Here is a 14,802-nt window from a genome sequence, read left to right as displayed (position 1 = left end):
TGTAAAAGTCATATTTTTCAATCATATTTTTTCCTGTCATTCTTGAAAATTATTTTTTGTAAGTCCAAGATATCATCAGATAAAATATAAGAACATAGTGATCTGTTTGGACCAAAAGTAATGCTGCAGTATAAACCCATATTTTTCTTACCTGGAATTTTGCTTTAGGTCTTCTCACTAACATTGGGACAATGGTGATTGCACCTTACCAGTATGCAGAATTTTCAAGCAAAACCCGAACAGCTCTTTATCGAAATGGACAATACCTTGTTCCTACACAGCCAGGTGCATACCGATTTGCTAAATTCATTATCATGGATCATGGCTCTGCCTTGTTTCAGGTGAGTAAATTTCGTCAACGATATTGTGAGAATTCAATATTTTCTTCACATCTGTGAGGCAAATGTATCTGTGTGATATTTAAAATCTATTATTTATGCATTTTAACATTTACAAAATAACTGTTCGAGTTTCTTCCTGCAGCATCATTTAAATCAGAATGATTACATAATCAAAATGATATAGATTTAGGTGAAAATATTGTTTCTTTATAAATGAATTAAAGTTGTCTTTTGTTTTTGCTTGAGTTTTTGCTTGGGTTTTGTGATAAAAATACTGTAATGTTTTGTTAATCAGGCCTCAGGTCTCAGGCTGAACTTGGGTACCATGGAATTGCATTATGGAGCAATGCTTAAGGCAGAGCGACTGTTGATGGACAGCAATGATGTTCTTCTCAGACCTGGGTCCCAGCTACTTTTGACTGGCACTGGATATGGTGCTGGCCAGGGACCTGGCGCTGGAAAGAATGTGAGTTGTTTCTTATCCTGTTATGGGAAAATCTATCATACATGCATCATTTTGTAGTAAACATTGATGACAATGTTGATGATTGGCGATAATGACAACAACATAAACATGCATCTGATGTATTGGTGGTGACAAGTATGGTACTAGTAATATTACTAAGGTACATATTTCTTTACATAGTGACAAGCTCTACTGTGTTACAGTAAGTATTTTAAGACAAAGACTGACACACATGAATGCAGAAAAACAGATTTGATCCCTTTTAGATAGAGAAAAGTTTTCAGATCCCTTTTGAATGAATTTAATCAACTAGCTTCATCTGGTTTATATATTATAGGGCACAACCATGGGTTCAGGATCAGGCTATGGGTCAGATGGAGGCCATGCAATAAATAGCAGTATTGTCATGGTTGGTGGATCAGCCTATGGACAAACACGCCGCCTGGACTTGCCTGGAAGTGGGGGAGGCAGTTCTCTTAGTGGAAGAGGTGGCTCTGGAGGAGGTCTTCTCAATATCACTGTTAACAAACTGCTTCTTATTGAGGGTGAGCTTGAATGCATGACTTTTAATTTAAAACTAGTAGTTAATCTCTAAAATATATTCTCATATCTAAAATAATAAATAATATATTAGTTGTGTGTTTCACAAGCTCTAAAATTCCTTGACAAGATTTCAAAACTTGTCACTGCTAAACTGTTTCTCAGAAAAATATTTGATTAAAATTTGTTTTTGAAGTGAGGTATGTACAGTTTATATTATTTATCTTATTGGCATCTATGTTATTTCCAGGAAAAGTGGAGGTGAATGGAGAGGCAGGTCAGGGGTCAGGTGCTGGAGGTGGCAGTGGAGGTACTGTGCTTATCAACACACTTGCCATGCAAGGTCAGGGTTCCATTTCAGCTAACGGAGGACCAGGAAATGAAACTGGAGGAGGAGGTGCAGGTGGCCGCATTGTAATCACAGTTGGGGAGAGGTATACAAAAAGTCACAAATTTTCATTTTTTTGCTTTCATCATGCAGATAGAAATTGGATTTTATATTTTAAAAGATAAACTTTAAACACATCAAAATGGTGTGCTTAGTTTCTTTTAGAAAGAAATTTATAACAGGATTAAGATATTTACTGAATCTTGTCTACCATCTGTTTATTGTCAACTGCAAAGGACTCAGAATTTCACATTCTCCTGAGAGACCTGTACATAAATCCTATGATTCATTTCACTGCGCTTAAGAGATACAGTGGGGTTGTGCTACAAAACATGCGAAAGACTTTTGTTGCTTTCTACACCAGCTCCGGCTTTTTGGGCACAATTACCGCTTTTGGCTCAGGAGGTGGAGTCAGTTTTCCTCACATCAGAGCTGGACCAGGCACAGTGTACATCAATGACAACATTCTGATGGGAGGGTCATCAAAACACACTCTTCTCGTTAGTGGTGATCTAGTGGACGGAAGTCAAGAGCAAACTTATGTTCAGGTCACTGGATCTGGAGCAAACGATTTTGATTATGATGTGGTTAATATAACAGGTAAGTGATAGAACTTTAAATCTTCCATAGTTTGACCATTTTTAGTATTTTGAATAGCATTCAAAAATAGTTCACATACTAAATAGAATGGATTTGTATTGTTCTTATTCCCAATCCCTTTTTTCATATTGCAAGAGAAGGAAGAAAGGTTGTAAGGGGAAAAAACATTCAGATATGACAAAAATCTGTTGCTATACAGTATTATTCTACTTCTTCAAGGAAACTTTTCCTGAATTAGTTTTAGTGATGTTATAAATGTATATAAAGTACATTTATCCTTCTTGAGTTAGTCCAGATAGTATGATGGTTACGAGTACCAAGAACGCCTCTCTGACCTTGTAAAACAAGGTGACATACTTGGTCTGCCAGTCACTTGATTCTCCCTTCCAGTCTTAGCTGTATTCTTGAGTAAAAAAAAAAAAGCTCAGCAGCACCTCCATGTAGGGAGGATAGGAGGGCATAAGAGTTAGTTTACATTTTTAATCATGCTAAAATAATTTTATTTCAGGAAAACTTTCCTTTTGTTTTGGTTAGAAATAAATACTCAGTGCCTAATATCAAATGAAAAAGGGGGTGGGGTGGTGGTGACAACCAGCAGCCAACACTTCTGTCTCATTCCTGGGACTTTCAGACTTAAAGCTTTACTTTGGCTATAAAACATCCAGCACATTAATCAGAATCTTGCGACTGAGCAGCTGATCCTAAAGATTTGTACATTGGACTATTAATGGAAGTAGGGTAGGGAGAGGAAAAAAACCTGTATTGGGCTGGTCAGTGAGGGGGCTGATAAGATGTGTAAAACCAGTTGATGCTGGAAGCTGCAAGGCACAGACATCTGGACGGAAACAGACTGGCATGACACAGAGGCAGAAGTACCTAAACTTACTTGAGGGCGGCCATCCAACAGCTTTGATAATGTCTCCAAGAACCACCCTCTTGTATAGTGCTAGCCATGTGGTTAAATCTCAAAGCTTGTGAGCAGGGTGACTCAGGTCGGGTAACTGTGGTGCTGGAAAGTATGCCCAAGAGATGAGAAGGCGAGGAACTAGCATCCCCCCTACTCTAGGTACCATCTAGAAGACTTCTAGGTGTGATGGCCACACCATACTGCAGTTTGTGCCAGCATTCCCCTGAGTCTCAGTCAAGTAGCATTACCAAGGCACAGTTTGTAGGGAATCTCTCATTTTCCTCTTCTCACCAGTCGGGGCTGGTGATGGGTACAGCCATTTGGGCTCTGGTTGATGAACAGTCACATGGTTTGTGACTGTTGGCTTCCCTGCTGGTGTTTGCCTAGTACACTTGAGCCAGGATTTGGCTAGGGAACTGTGCTATACAAGCTCACTGATTATTATAATTAATTTCCTTTTTATGCTTTCAGGCTTTGCTCACATGAATTTTGGGACATCATCAGATAGAACAGAGCTGAGAGTAAAACATCTGCAAGGTGACAAAACTGGCTGGTTGCATGTTCAAGCAGGTCAGACCCTGCGTGCACAAATCACAGAAGGTCTTCAGGGTTCCCTCGTCACATCTGTAAACCTGGAGGTAGCCATGAATGCAACTTTGCATGTGCCACTTAACATGACCGTAGATGGAACTTCCCTCATTCTTGGGGGTCTGGTCACTTTCAACAACTTAATTCTGGAAGAAAATGCGGTTTTGCAGCTGAAGAAATCATCACAAACTGGGTCTTTTGAACAAGGTTCATACCGGCCTACAAGCAAACCTGGCTGTTACCTACTGGGGCTGATTGTTCTTAAGCATCACGCAGTTTTTGAGCCAGAAGCTGATCTGTGCCTAGAAGTTGGTCTGTTTGAAATGAAACGTTATGTCAGTCTCAATGCTTCCACGATGGACGTACGGGCTGGAACAATTATCCTTCAGAGACAGGCTCACCTGAATGTAAAAGGACAGGGCTCTGGCCTGGGCATCCCCACAACAGCCAATGGTTCCAACAGCAATGGTGGTGCCCATGCATCAGAAGGAGGAGTTTCTCCACAGCAGGGCACAGACAATGCAGCAGTTCCATTTGGTTCCATCTATGAACCCCGCAGTCCTGGTGGCTTCAGTGGTGGAAAGGTGGCTGGTGGTGGTGTGGTTTTTCTGCAGGCCGATGAAATTGTGCTTGATGGTGTAGTGGATGCAAGTGGGGAGAGTTCAGTCACCTCTGGAGGAGGAGGGGCAGGGGGAAGTGTTCTACTGCAAGTGAAAAACATGCTGAAAGGATTTGGAACGGTTCAGGCAAATGGTGGAAATTCTGCTGGCAATTATTCAGGGGGTGGAAGTGGGGGACGCATTGCTGTATACACAGGTGAGAGAGCAATGTGTGTGTGTGCACGCGCATGAGAGAGAGAGAGAGGTTGTTATAAATGTATGTATTTTTATGTTTACAAGGCAAAATAACCATTAGGACTGTTGAACTATCAGAGAATAAAAACTGTGTGTGGATATCTGCAGATGAAATAGATGAATACAATATCACTCAAATTTATAATTTTTATTTTAATTGTTTATGTTCTGTGCAGCAATGGGATAATTACTAATAATCACCAAATGTTAAAATCACTTCAACTACAGCTACAAAAATAAATATGAGAGTAAAATTTCTTTCATGTCTGGTGAAATATATATAAGAAGTCCATGAGTGTACCAGTAGTGAATAAATATGAAAGATCCAGCATGCTTTTTTCAGGTGAATCTTTATTCAGTGGCACGTTCTCTAGTCATGGTGGAATTGTGACATCTAATAATGCTGAAAACCAAACTGGTGGTCCTGGTTCCATCTACCTGAGAACTGGTAGCAGTCAAGATAATATTGTAGAGAGTCTTACTGCAGACAATACTGGTGGACAGAAGGTACTTCTGTGTTCTGTTACAGTCATGCCAAAGAAGTGTTGCACTTATGTCATAGATGTGTTATAAGAATTCTCTGAAAGTTTTGCACCCATTCTATAGAGTGTTGTAAAAATGCTCTGAGAGCTTTTCATTTGTGCCATAGTAATGCTATATTCTGTACATTGAAGTTTGTATGATTGTTGTAAAAATGCTGATCATGCCATGGAATAGCATCAGTAAACCACTGTGTGCATCAGTAAGTCAGTCCATCACTTAGTCATCTAAGTTAGCAAGCAATTCATTAAGCTACTAACTGGTTGATCACTAGGACACAGTGCACCAATGAGTCTTTAAACCACTTTAACTGGTTAACACTGCTACTGTGCTAGTTAGTCTCAAAACCACTCTCATTGGCTATTTAATGCTGTTACAATCTCAATCAGTCATCAAGGCATGCTGTTTGTCACTTAAACACTGTTAGATTCTGTGTTAGTCTCAAATATAGGAGTTTGTACAGCCTAACTCATTTCTTTTCAATGTTTGAAAGAAACGTTCATGTTCATTGCAGGTGTTCTATCTGACCTTGGATGAGACAGCAGATGACCTAGACTTTGACATTGTGACCCTGAAAGACTTTGCTAAATTACAACTCAAACCCAATGATGGAAGAAACAAAACACTCAACATAAGGAAAATCATTGGCGATGGCACTGGGCTGATACGCATGCAGAATGGCCATCGAGGCACACTTGAACGCTACCGCTATGGCAACTTAACACACTCAAAACTGGAAATCAATCTAGAACTGCACAATGGTGGGCAGTTTATATTGTCCCAGTCAGTGACAATTCTTGGACTGGCATCTACAGCCCTTGATTTAAATGGAGTCTTGCAAGGAGTCCTCAACATGGTCATTGGACCCTTGCGTCGTGTCCGCATAGGAAAATTTGCTCAAATTGTGCCTATTCAAGTAACAAACTTCAGCAGCCAAGCCAAAGTAACATTTGCTAGTTTGCAGGTAAGAACAACTATATTTAGCTATTGCATTGGTAGATTCTGAGTTTTATGAGTTTGAAGCCATTTAAAAAATGTTCTCTTTGAGACTAAACAACAGAAGAAACAGGCTAAAGCTTCTAATTTTAGGTTTATTTTGTAATTTAATTTTCTTACTCAAGATCCATTAAAAACAAAATTATGAGATACTTTTCAAATATTAGAACCATGTACTGTGATTGTCATGAGCATAGCATGGGCTTAAGTCTGACCTATGGCTTTACTGACTTTGCAGTCAAATGCAGTTTTAGAAAATGCCATTTTTGTTTTAAAATTGAAAACATGATATCAATACACTTGTCCAGTGTTTAAGTTTATCATCATAACTTTTATTCGTATGACAAATTTTACCTTAATCTTACTTGCAGCACTTTCAGAAAAGAAAGCATTGCTTTTAAGGATGAATAATCCTGGAAAAACTGGGCAAATTTTTGTTCAGACATCTTCATTTAGTCCTGTGAATATATTTGATATTGTTTGTTTGGCTGTGGTTTCTCATAATTGGATTATATAATTGTATGTTATGATTTTAAAATGTGTTGCAGCTTGATCCAGGAAGCTCAGTGGACTATGATCCAGACACAGGTGCACAGATGGTAGTAGGAAAGGTGAGTCTCAAATTTGCCTCTGCCCTACGAGCAGACTTCGTTGATCTTTCTTGCTCCTTCCTGGATCTGGAATTGGAAGCCATCCTTTCCAGTGCTGCTGCAAGCCGTCCATTATCAACCACCATTGACTCAGAACAAGGCTCTTCTCCATGCACTTCCACAGTCTGTCCTGGAGCTGGTCATGGAGGCCAGGGTGGAATGTCTTCAGGTGGTTCCCATTATGGATCTGTATATAGACCCCTTTTACCAGGAAGCAAATCCAACCCTTCTGGTGGGCATGGAGGTGGAAAAATGCACCTGCGTGTTGGTAGCACTCTCATCAATGATGGGGAGATATCTGTTAATGGAAGTTCCAGCACACATGGTGGTGGAAGTGGTGGCAGCATCTTGATTGAGACCTACTTCATTGATGGATATGGTGTCATCTCCAGTATGGGTGGGGGAGGAAAAGGTAGGAGACTTCTTCTCCTTTGCAAAAAATTGTTACAGCTACAATGCAAGTTTTTTAAAAATTGGTGTTCAGTTATAATCTGCATTGGCAGAATATAATATCTTCACTATGTCAGTGGTAGCAAAAAAAAAAAAACACTTCTCAAAACTAAAGTCATTCTCCTCTTCTTACAGTGATAAAGTACAATCCTGTGTACATCATACCCTCATAGTGATGGAACTCTCTTAAAATTGCCACCCCGCTCCACACACACACACAGAGCCCTGTTGAATTTGCTGCGTCGTAGAGTGAATGTTATAATGAAAATAATAGAAAAATATATTTTTAAAATATATACAGATATAAATAAATCCAAATAAAATAATTGTAATTCTCACTCTGTTACTTCCATTCAACGACATTTCTTATCTGATCTTATCTATGATCACATAACTTCTCCTCAAAAAAACTATGTTTGAATTCAAACATAATTTTTTATTCACTATTTGTGTTTCTCATGAAATGCGTGTTACAGGATCCAGTGGCTCAGGTGCAGCAGGGCGCATTGCCTTACATATAAAGTCAGAGAACACATTTCAAGGCTCTTTCATGGCATACAGTGAGAAAGCAGATGTTGCTGCAAACACTGGAGCAGCAGGCACTGTGTACATCAAAGATGTAGTAAAGAAATTTGAGCGGCAGAGACTTTTGGTGAACAACCAAGGTGGGCCAGTTAACAGGTTTGCAGTTGTAGAAGAGGGTTCAAATGTGACAGCATTCCAGTTTGATCAGATGGAAATCTTACGTCAGGCATCACTCCATTTTATCAGCTCAAGTTCAGTGTCCATTGATGTGCGAGTACTGAGTGGGGACCGGACAGGACTGATTCACATTCATGAAAAACAGAAGCTCATTTCTGAATATGAGGAGTCACGACTCAAGGCATTCACAACTGGCATGAATTTTATTGTGGATGAAGGAGGGGAGATAATTTTCCCAGCTTTTATGTATGTTTATGGTGATCACGATCATGCAGTGCAGTGGTTTGGCCAGCTGACAGGCATATCCTTGCTTGTGATTGGTCAGGACAAGTCTGTACTGTTAGGTGCCAAAGCACATACTGCTTACATCCAAAATGGAACATACCTGTACATCAATTCTAATGGTAATCTCACCTTTGGAACCCTGGATCTGCGAGGCAACTCAACAATGAAGTGGGAGAAAGATCTTCCCATGGTTGCTGAGATTGGCTTTGTAGAAGTGCGCTATAAAGCAGCCATCTTAGCAGAGAGTGTGCAGCTGAGGGTCAGCCGCATCAATGTGGAGGCTGGTGCTACTATCACCACGGCAGCCTTCAACAGATCATCAGATACTTTGGAATCTTCAGAAGGTTAGTTGTCATCACTCTTTACAGATCAGGATATCTTATTCACCACTGTTGTGTTCTTTCAACTAGAAGTGTTTCAGTAATCTATAAAGTTTAATCTCTCAAGTTAAATGGCCAAGACCAAAATATGAATAAAGCTAACATAAATGAAAGTTTAAAAACTTAAATAAGGTAGTTTGATTATTACATTTTGTATCCATTCGCTTCACTCATTTAAGCTAATCACCAAGGCAGAATCATGAAAATGTATGTAGTTATTTTAACAAAAGATAGCTGTCATAACACTTTTGCTACCTGAATAATTTTGTCCACTTTGTATATTCATTTTTAGGCGGAGGTGTCAGTGTGACAACCTCGTGCTGCGGTACAGGTGCAGGGCATGCCAGTCATGGTGGTGGCAGTTATAACAGTGACAACAGTCTGTCCACGCCTGGTGGGAAATACTATGGTAGTCTCTATTACCCAAGCCTCAGAGGAAGTAGTGGTGGCGCCAGTGGTGCAGCAGCACCAGGGCAGGGAGGTGGTGTCATTAGCCTCACTGTGGGAGGTAGAGCATTTGTTGATGGCAACATCATGGCCGATGCTTCTTCTGGAACCATGAATGCTGGTGGTGGCAGTGGTGGGAGTGTGCTCATTGTTGCTGACATCTTTGAAGGCTATGGGACTGTGTCTGCAAATGGCGGAGCAGGGTTTGGAGGGGGTTCTGGAGGGAGGATTGCTGTGCATACAAAGACTGCCAACCATTTCAGTGGACAGCTTACTGCCAAAGGAGGAGAAGGTAAGGGTCCTTACCTGGCTCATGGTGGCCCTGGTTCTGTCTACATCGAAGAAACTCAGTATGGTTTTCCCTACAGAAAATTCTTCCTGGACAATGATGATCATCACTGGGATCAATACTACACCCTGGATGAAACCCAGAAAAATGAATATTTTTTCCATGAGTTGCACCTGAATCAGAATGCCTCCCTGCAGATGGTTGCAGGCAAGCCACAGAATCTAACAGTGGTGAAAGTGATTGGTGACCGAACTGGCCGCATCCATCTCCATGCAAACCACACAGCACGTGTGGAAGAGGACCAGCCACTGACGAAAATGCCAATTAATCTCTGGGTAGATCGCTCTGCTCGTGTTTATCTGTCAACGCTTGTGTACATTTTTGGCATTGGACAGATTGCTTTCAAATGGGAAGGGGAAGTGATTGGTGTGAGGCACCTGAGAATTGTACCTGGCAGAAATATTGAGTTTGGTAGCCAGGCACAAACAAGCTTTGTGGAGGATGGTTCTTATGTACCAGGGACTCCTGGATGGTTCCGTTTTGGAAGCTTTGAACTTGGCTTTGGAGCAAACATTGCTCTTCCTCCTCCTCAAGGGCTGCGTCTAACTGTTGGATTCCTGGTCTGTATTCCATTTTCTTGTTTGCAGCACACTTATAAATGAATTGAAAACAGTAACTGTGATCTGTACTTTTGCAACACAGATTTCTTTGAAATTTGTTATCCTAGTGATATGGTTTCCCATGAAAATTGTCTTTGCCTCTTTGTTAATGTCTCTCCAGCCTCCATTGCTTTCTTTCCTTGTCACTACCCGTGGTCTGTCCCATCTGTCTGCTGTCTGTCCATCTCATAGTATATATTTATAGCACTGTTATTAATGTATCTGTCTTCATGTTTATACTGTGATTGGTAATCTTATTGAAAACATTTTCCTTGCACAGGATGTTAAGTATAGCGCCAGTTTTACAGCATACAACATGACAATAGAGGCATCCAACTTCTTCCTTGAACCTCTAGCAAGAATGATAAGTACTGCGATGGTCACTGGTGGCACTGGCCATCCTTTGCTCAGTGGAGTGGGAGCAGCCCATGCAGCAGCAGGGGGAGGTAATGCCAACAAATATTTTTGCTTTGTGAGAAAATGATTCTATCTCATGTTGATTTCATATACAGTTACTACACATATGAACTTTTCAAATATTATCTAGTGCACAAGTTATTGTTCTGCCACACATACTTTTTCAAGTGTGTATTATTAGCAATGTTTGTTATGAGAATGATTGAGACCCCTCACTATGATTTGAAATTTATGTGAATCAGTTGGAAAATTAAATGATTATTGCAGAAAATGCTAACCATGAGAACAACACTTGGACATACGGTTCATTGTATGAGCCACATGAGAGTGGGAGCCAAGGAGGAGGAGCACAAGGAGGTCTTGGCGGAGGAGTTATGCGAGTGACCGTGGGATCCATCCTACAGCTGGACGGCAGCATGCTTGTCGATGGTGGTTCTGGCACTGGCAATGATGGTGGGGGAGGCAGTGGTGGCTCAGTGTGGATTACTGTTGGTAAGTAATGTGAACCATGTGTGAATCATACTTCATGATTGAAACTTGACACACCAAAATAACAGTTCTCTAGCCAAGATATAACTGCCTCTAGGCAATAATCATGGCCCCATAGACAGCCGGAGGCTTTAGTTATGGTCTGGACATATAGTGGAGGCATATGGTGTTAAAGTGTCTCAAAAGGTTTTATCTGTTTTACACCTAAATTCTTTTTGATGACACTGTGGTATCTTTATCTTGGTTCATAGCTTGCTTGTTTCCCCTGTTACCTCAGTATCATTTGTCCCTGTGACCTCAGCTTCAGCTGTTTTGTATGAAGGAAGTTGTAGTAAAAGGGCTTTGTCCTGTTACAGGTGACTTGCGTGGTCATGGACTTGTTAGCTCTGTTGGAGGCAAGGGAAGTGGTAGTGCAGGTGGTGGGAGTGGTGGACGCATCGCCGTACATGCTGGCTACTCCAACGACTTCCTGGGGCAGTTAGAGGCCCATGGAACACCAGGTGAACAACTTTTGAAGAACATGAACATTTTTGTTGTTTTAGATAAAGACAATAAAATGAAGGATGAGCATTATGATAAGAGAACTTTCTTCAAAGATCACTGCTTTTTTGTCTTTTTAATGTAAGGTGGTGGGGACATGGGAGGTCCAGGCACAGTCTTCTTTGAAGAGCGGCTGACTAAGACTGTGTGGCAGAGTCGCCTGTACATTGATGGCCAAGGTCTTAAGAAGCCAAAGCCTATCATTCTATCAGAGATCAATCCACGCATTGCCCGAGAAAATTTAACCATAGAAGATGACAATGGAGCTCATGTACACTTTGACCATCTTTTGCTGAAAAACAGAGTAAGAAGATAATCATGTAGAAAATATGATATGCGATAAAAGAAGATAATTGTCTATTGAGCATTTTTCTCTTTACTTAGAATTTATCACAGGCATGTATTATGGCCTGATCAGTTTAAATGTTCCTTGCACCCTATGATTTTTAGTAAGGTTTTCTTGAAAACTACTTTCAAAGCTGCATGGTACTAAAGTGATCTTGAGTGGTTTAACAGCAAAAGAGTAACGAGCAACACTGCCTTTATAATGCATTCAGCACACTGACAATGTCTTTGGCTTCCAGGCGCAGATTGAGCTACAGAAGGACAGCTCAACAATTGCATCTGCAAACTTCAGAGATCTGTTTGGAGATGGCTCTGGCTACATCAACATCCAGCCTAATCATACAGTCTTTGTGTCTTTCTCCAAGTACAAATCTAGAACCACAGCCCCTCCAGTCAACTTTCTTCTTGCTTATGGAGCCACATTGTGGGCCTCTCCAAATACCCGGTTAGTTGGTACAGACACCCCATGCTTCAGATACGAAGGCCAACTTTCTGGTGTCTACAATCTGACTTTGGATGAATCAAGACAGGTGAACATTGGACCCAATGCCACCAACAGCTTAGAAGGCTCATCATCATCGAACTCTTCAAAGGGTACGTGGGATCTGATGTTAATATTTTAAATTGTAGCTGAATTTTTTTAAGTCAGGCCTTTCCCTCGCATTCTGTGTGTGAAACCATGTGTGGAGAAGGAATCTGGGGTGGTGGTTGGAGAGAGACATGACATAATGACTGCATAAATTATCAAGGGGAGAGATAAATAATATTATGTATGAATTTGCATCTGTTGATGATAACAGGTAGAAGCCATGGCACTCTGGCTTCAAAATTTAGGTATCTGAGATCAAATTGATTAAATCAGGAGTTTGTCAAGCTTCTGAAACATTTATTGAGTTATACGAGTTGGCATGGTCTTATTTTACAGGACGTCTGACTTTTGATGTGCTCTTGATGGAAGCAACAACTGTGATACAGCATGCCACTCAGTTAAAACTTCAGGCTGATCAAATCTTGATGCACTTTAATGCCCTCATTTCTGGTGACCTTTTGGATATCATTGCATCAGCGGTCACAATAGAGGGAGGGGCAACACTGAATAGCAGTGGACGTGGGTTTGAGAAGAACACCGGTCCTGGAGCAGGCAACTTCATCCTGGGCAGTGGTGGCCATCATGGAGGATATGGTGGAGGCATCACAAGTTTGAACAACTCAAATGGTGTGATTTTTGTCTGCTTTCCTTGCCTTAAATTTTTGTAATAAGAGGCTGCAAAAGAACATTACAAAAAGTTCTAAATTATGATTTATTATTGAGATAAAAATTAACAGATTTATAAACTATTAAATTGTTCTTTTGTGAATGTTACTCATAATTCTGAGCAGATAAGTTGAATAATTATGTGCTGTTAGGTTGTTGGGGGAAGGACAAGGGAAAACATGGGTAAAGTAAAAGGTGGAGGTGATGTATTTGTACAGGGAGTTTCAAATGCAGAGTGTATATAGTTAAGTTTTATGGCAGCCTGCCCAACTGTTGTTTACTCATCATTGAGTTACCGTTTTGAATGTTTAAGATATCTTCCATCATTTGCAAAGACTGCAATTTTTTTTTAATGCTTGAGTTTTATGTGGCAATGTGAACGCAGTTTAAAATTATTTCTGTAAAACTAAATGCAGTACTGTATCTGTATAAATTTGTCTTTGCAATTCAGTAGTGAAGAACTAACATCTTATTCCATTGACAACTTTGTCTTCAGGGTCACCTTACAACTCATTTGTGCATCCAGCTGAGCCAGGCAGTGGGGAAGGGGGCAGCCAGGGAGGCTCGGGAGGGGGCATCATATTTCTCAGCATCACAAGTTCCTTACACAATGATGGTATGATCCTGGCTAATGGTTATGAAGCTACAGCAGTCAGCAGTGGAGGAGGCAGTGGAGGATCCATCTATATAAATGCTACTAACTTCTCTGGTCATGGGAGGGTCTCAGTGGATGGCGGAAATGCAAGAGAGGGCAGTGGAGGAGGTGGAGGTGGTCGCATGGCCATCAAAGTGACGAGACTGAATGAATTCAGCGGAGAGACAAGTGCATACGGAGGTGTGTCTGGCAGTAACACGGACAAAGACTCTGATTGGAATGGAGCAGCTGGTACCGTATTCCTGGAATATATTGAATACAAGGTTCCTCCATCAGAGGAGTACTACGAAGGTCGAACAGCCTCCCAGAAACTGTTCCTTGACAACAAAAATCGCAACCATGATCTTCCAACCATCTTGTTGAAGGAAATGACAAAGGAAAACATCACTCTTGATTTGCTCGAGGCCGTCAACCATGTTTTCTTGGAAATGTTTGGTAAGAATACGGAACTCATTGTACACAAATTTGATGGTGACAGAACAGGCTTAATGCATCTTCAATCAGGGCAAAAACTCTACTCTGAGTATGTGGCCTCAACCACGGGGTTCACAGTGGCACCTGTCAGCTACAACATAGACAAGGGGGCTGAAATCCTCCTGCCATCCACTGTAGTAATGCTTGGCACACGGACCCAGCATGGAGGGTTGATGACAGGTGTGTACAACCTCACAGTGGCAGAGGGTGCATCAGTTGTCTTCTACTCTTCAGCTCAGACTGCAGTGCTGGAAGATGGGCAGTACAGGCACCTGACAAAACCTGGCAACATCTCCTTTACTTCGCTGACAGTTCAGCGTGGCTCTATGTGCTACTTAACAAGTGTGGTGGAGTGGATGATGCTGAGCATCACACACCTAGCAGTCAAATATGAGGGAAAGGTCTTCATGAACCGTGGCACCATAAACTCTGACCGAGGAATTGTGGAGAGTCTTGGTCTACTGACTTTGGCTGGAGAAGGCTATTCTGCTGAAACTGGACCTGGAGCAGGCAAGATTACTTCGATCCTATTTTCCTAATTTTGT

The 14,802-nt window shown here is 41.1% G+C and overlaps 1 protein-coding gene across 1 annotated transcript in view; it reads left to right on the top strand.

Moving 5' to 3' along the window:
* LOC112561606 overlaps positions 1–14,802 on the top strand; it is a 65,286-nt gene that overhangs the window by 1,686 nt on the left and 48,798 nt on the right. Inside the window, 18 exon segments of the mRNA XM_025234187.1 lie at positions 169–341; positions 637–807; positions 1,145–1,352; positions 1,598–1,781; positions 2,100–2,335; positions 3,714–4,646; positions 5,028–5,191; positions 5,739–6,188; positions 6,769–7,282; positions 7,797–8,651; positions 8,980–10,043; positions 10,363–10,528; positions 10,767–10,991; positions 11,345–11,488; positions 11,615–11,832; positions 12,113–12,467; positions 12,799–13,089; positions 13,625–14,767. Coding sequence (XP_025089972.1) covers positions 169–341; positions 637–807; positions 1,145–1,352; positions 1,598–1,781; positions 2,100–2,335; positions 3,714–4,646; positions 5,028–5,191; positions 5,739–6,188; positions 6,769–7,282; positions 7,797–8,651; positions 8,980–10,043; positions 10,363–10,528; positions 10,767–10,991; positions 11,345–11,488; positions 11,615–11,832; positions 12,113–12,467; positions 12,799–13,089; positions 13,625–14,767 — 7,494 coding nt within the window.

This window comes from Pomacea canaliculata, linkage group LG4, assembly GCF_003073045.1.
Source record: "Pomacea canaliculata isolate SZHN2017 linkage group LG4, ASM307304v1, whole genome shotgun sequence".
NCBI lineage: Eukaryota > Metazoa > Mollusca > Gastropoda > Architaenioglossa > Ampullariidae > Pomacea > Pomacea canaliculata.
The sequence above is the reverse complement of the archived record's forward strand: the minus strand, read 5'-3'. Positions and strand labels throughout refer to the sequence as shown.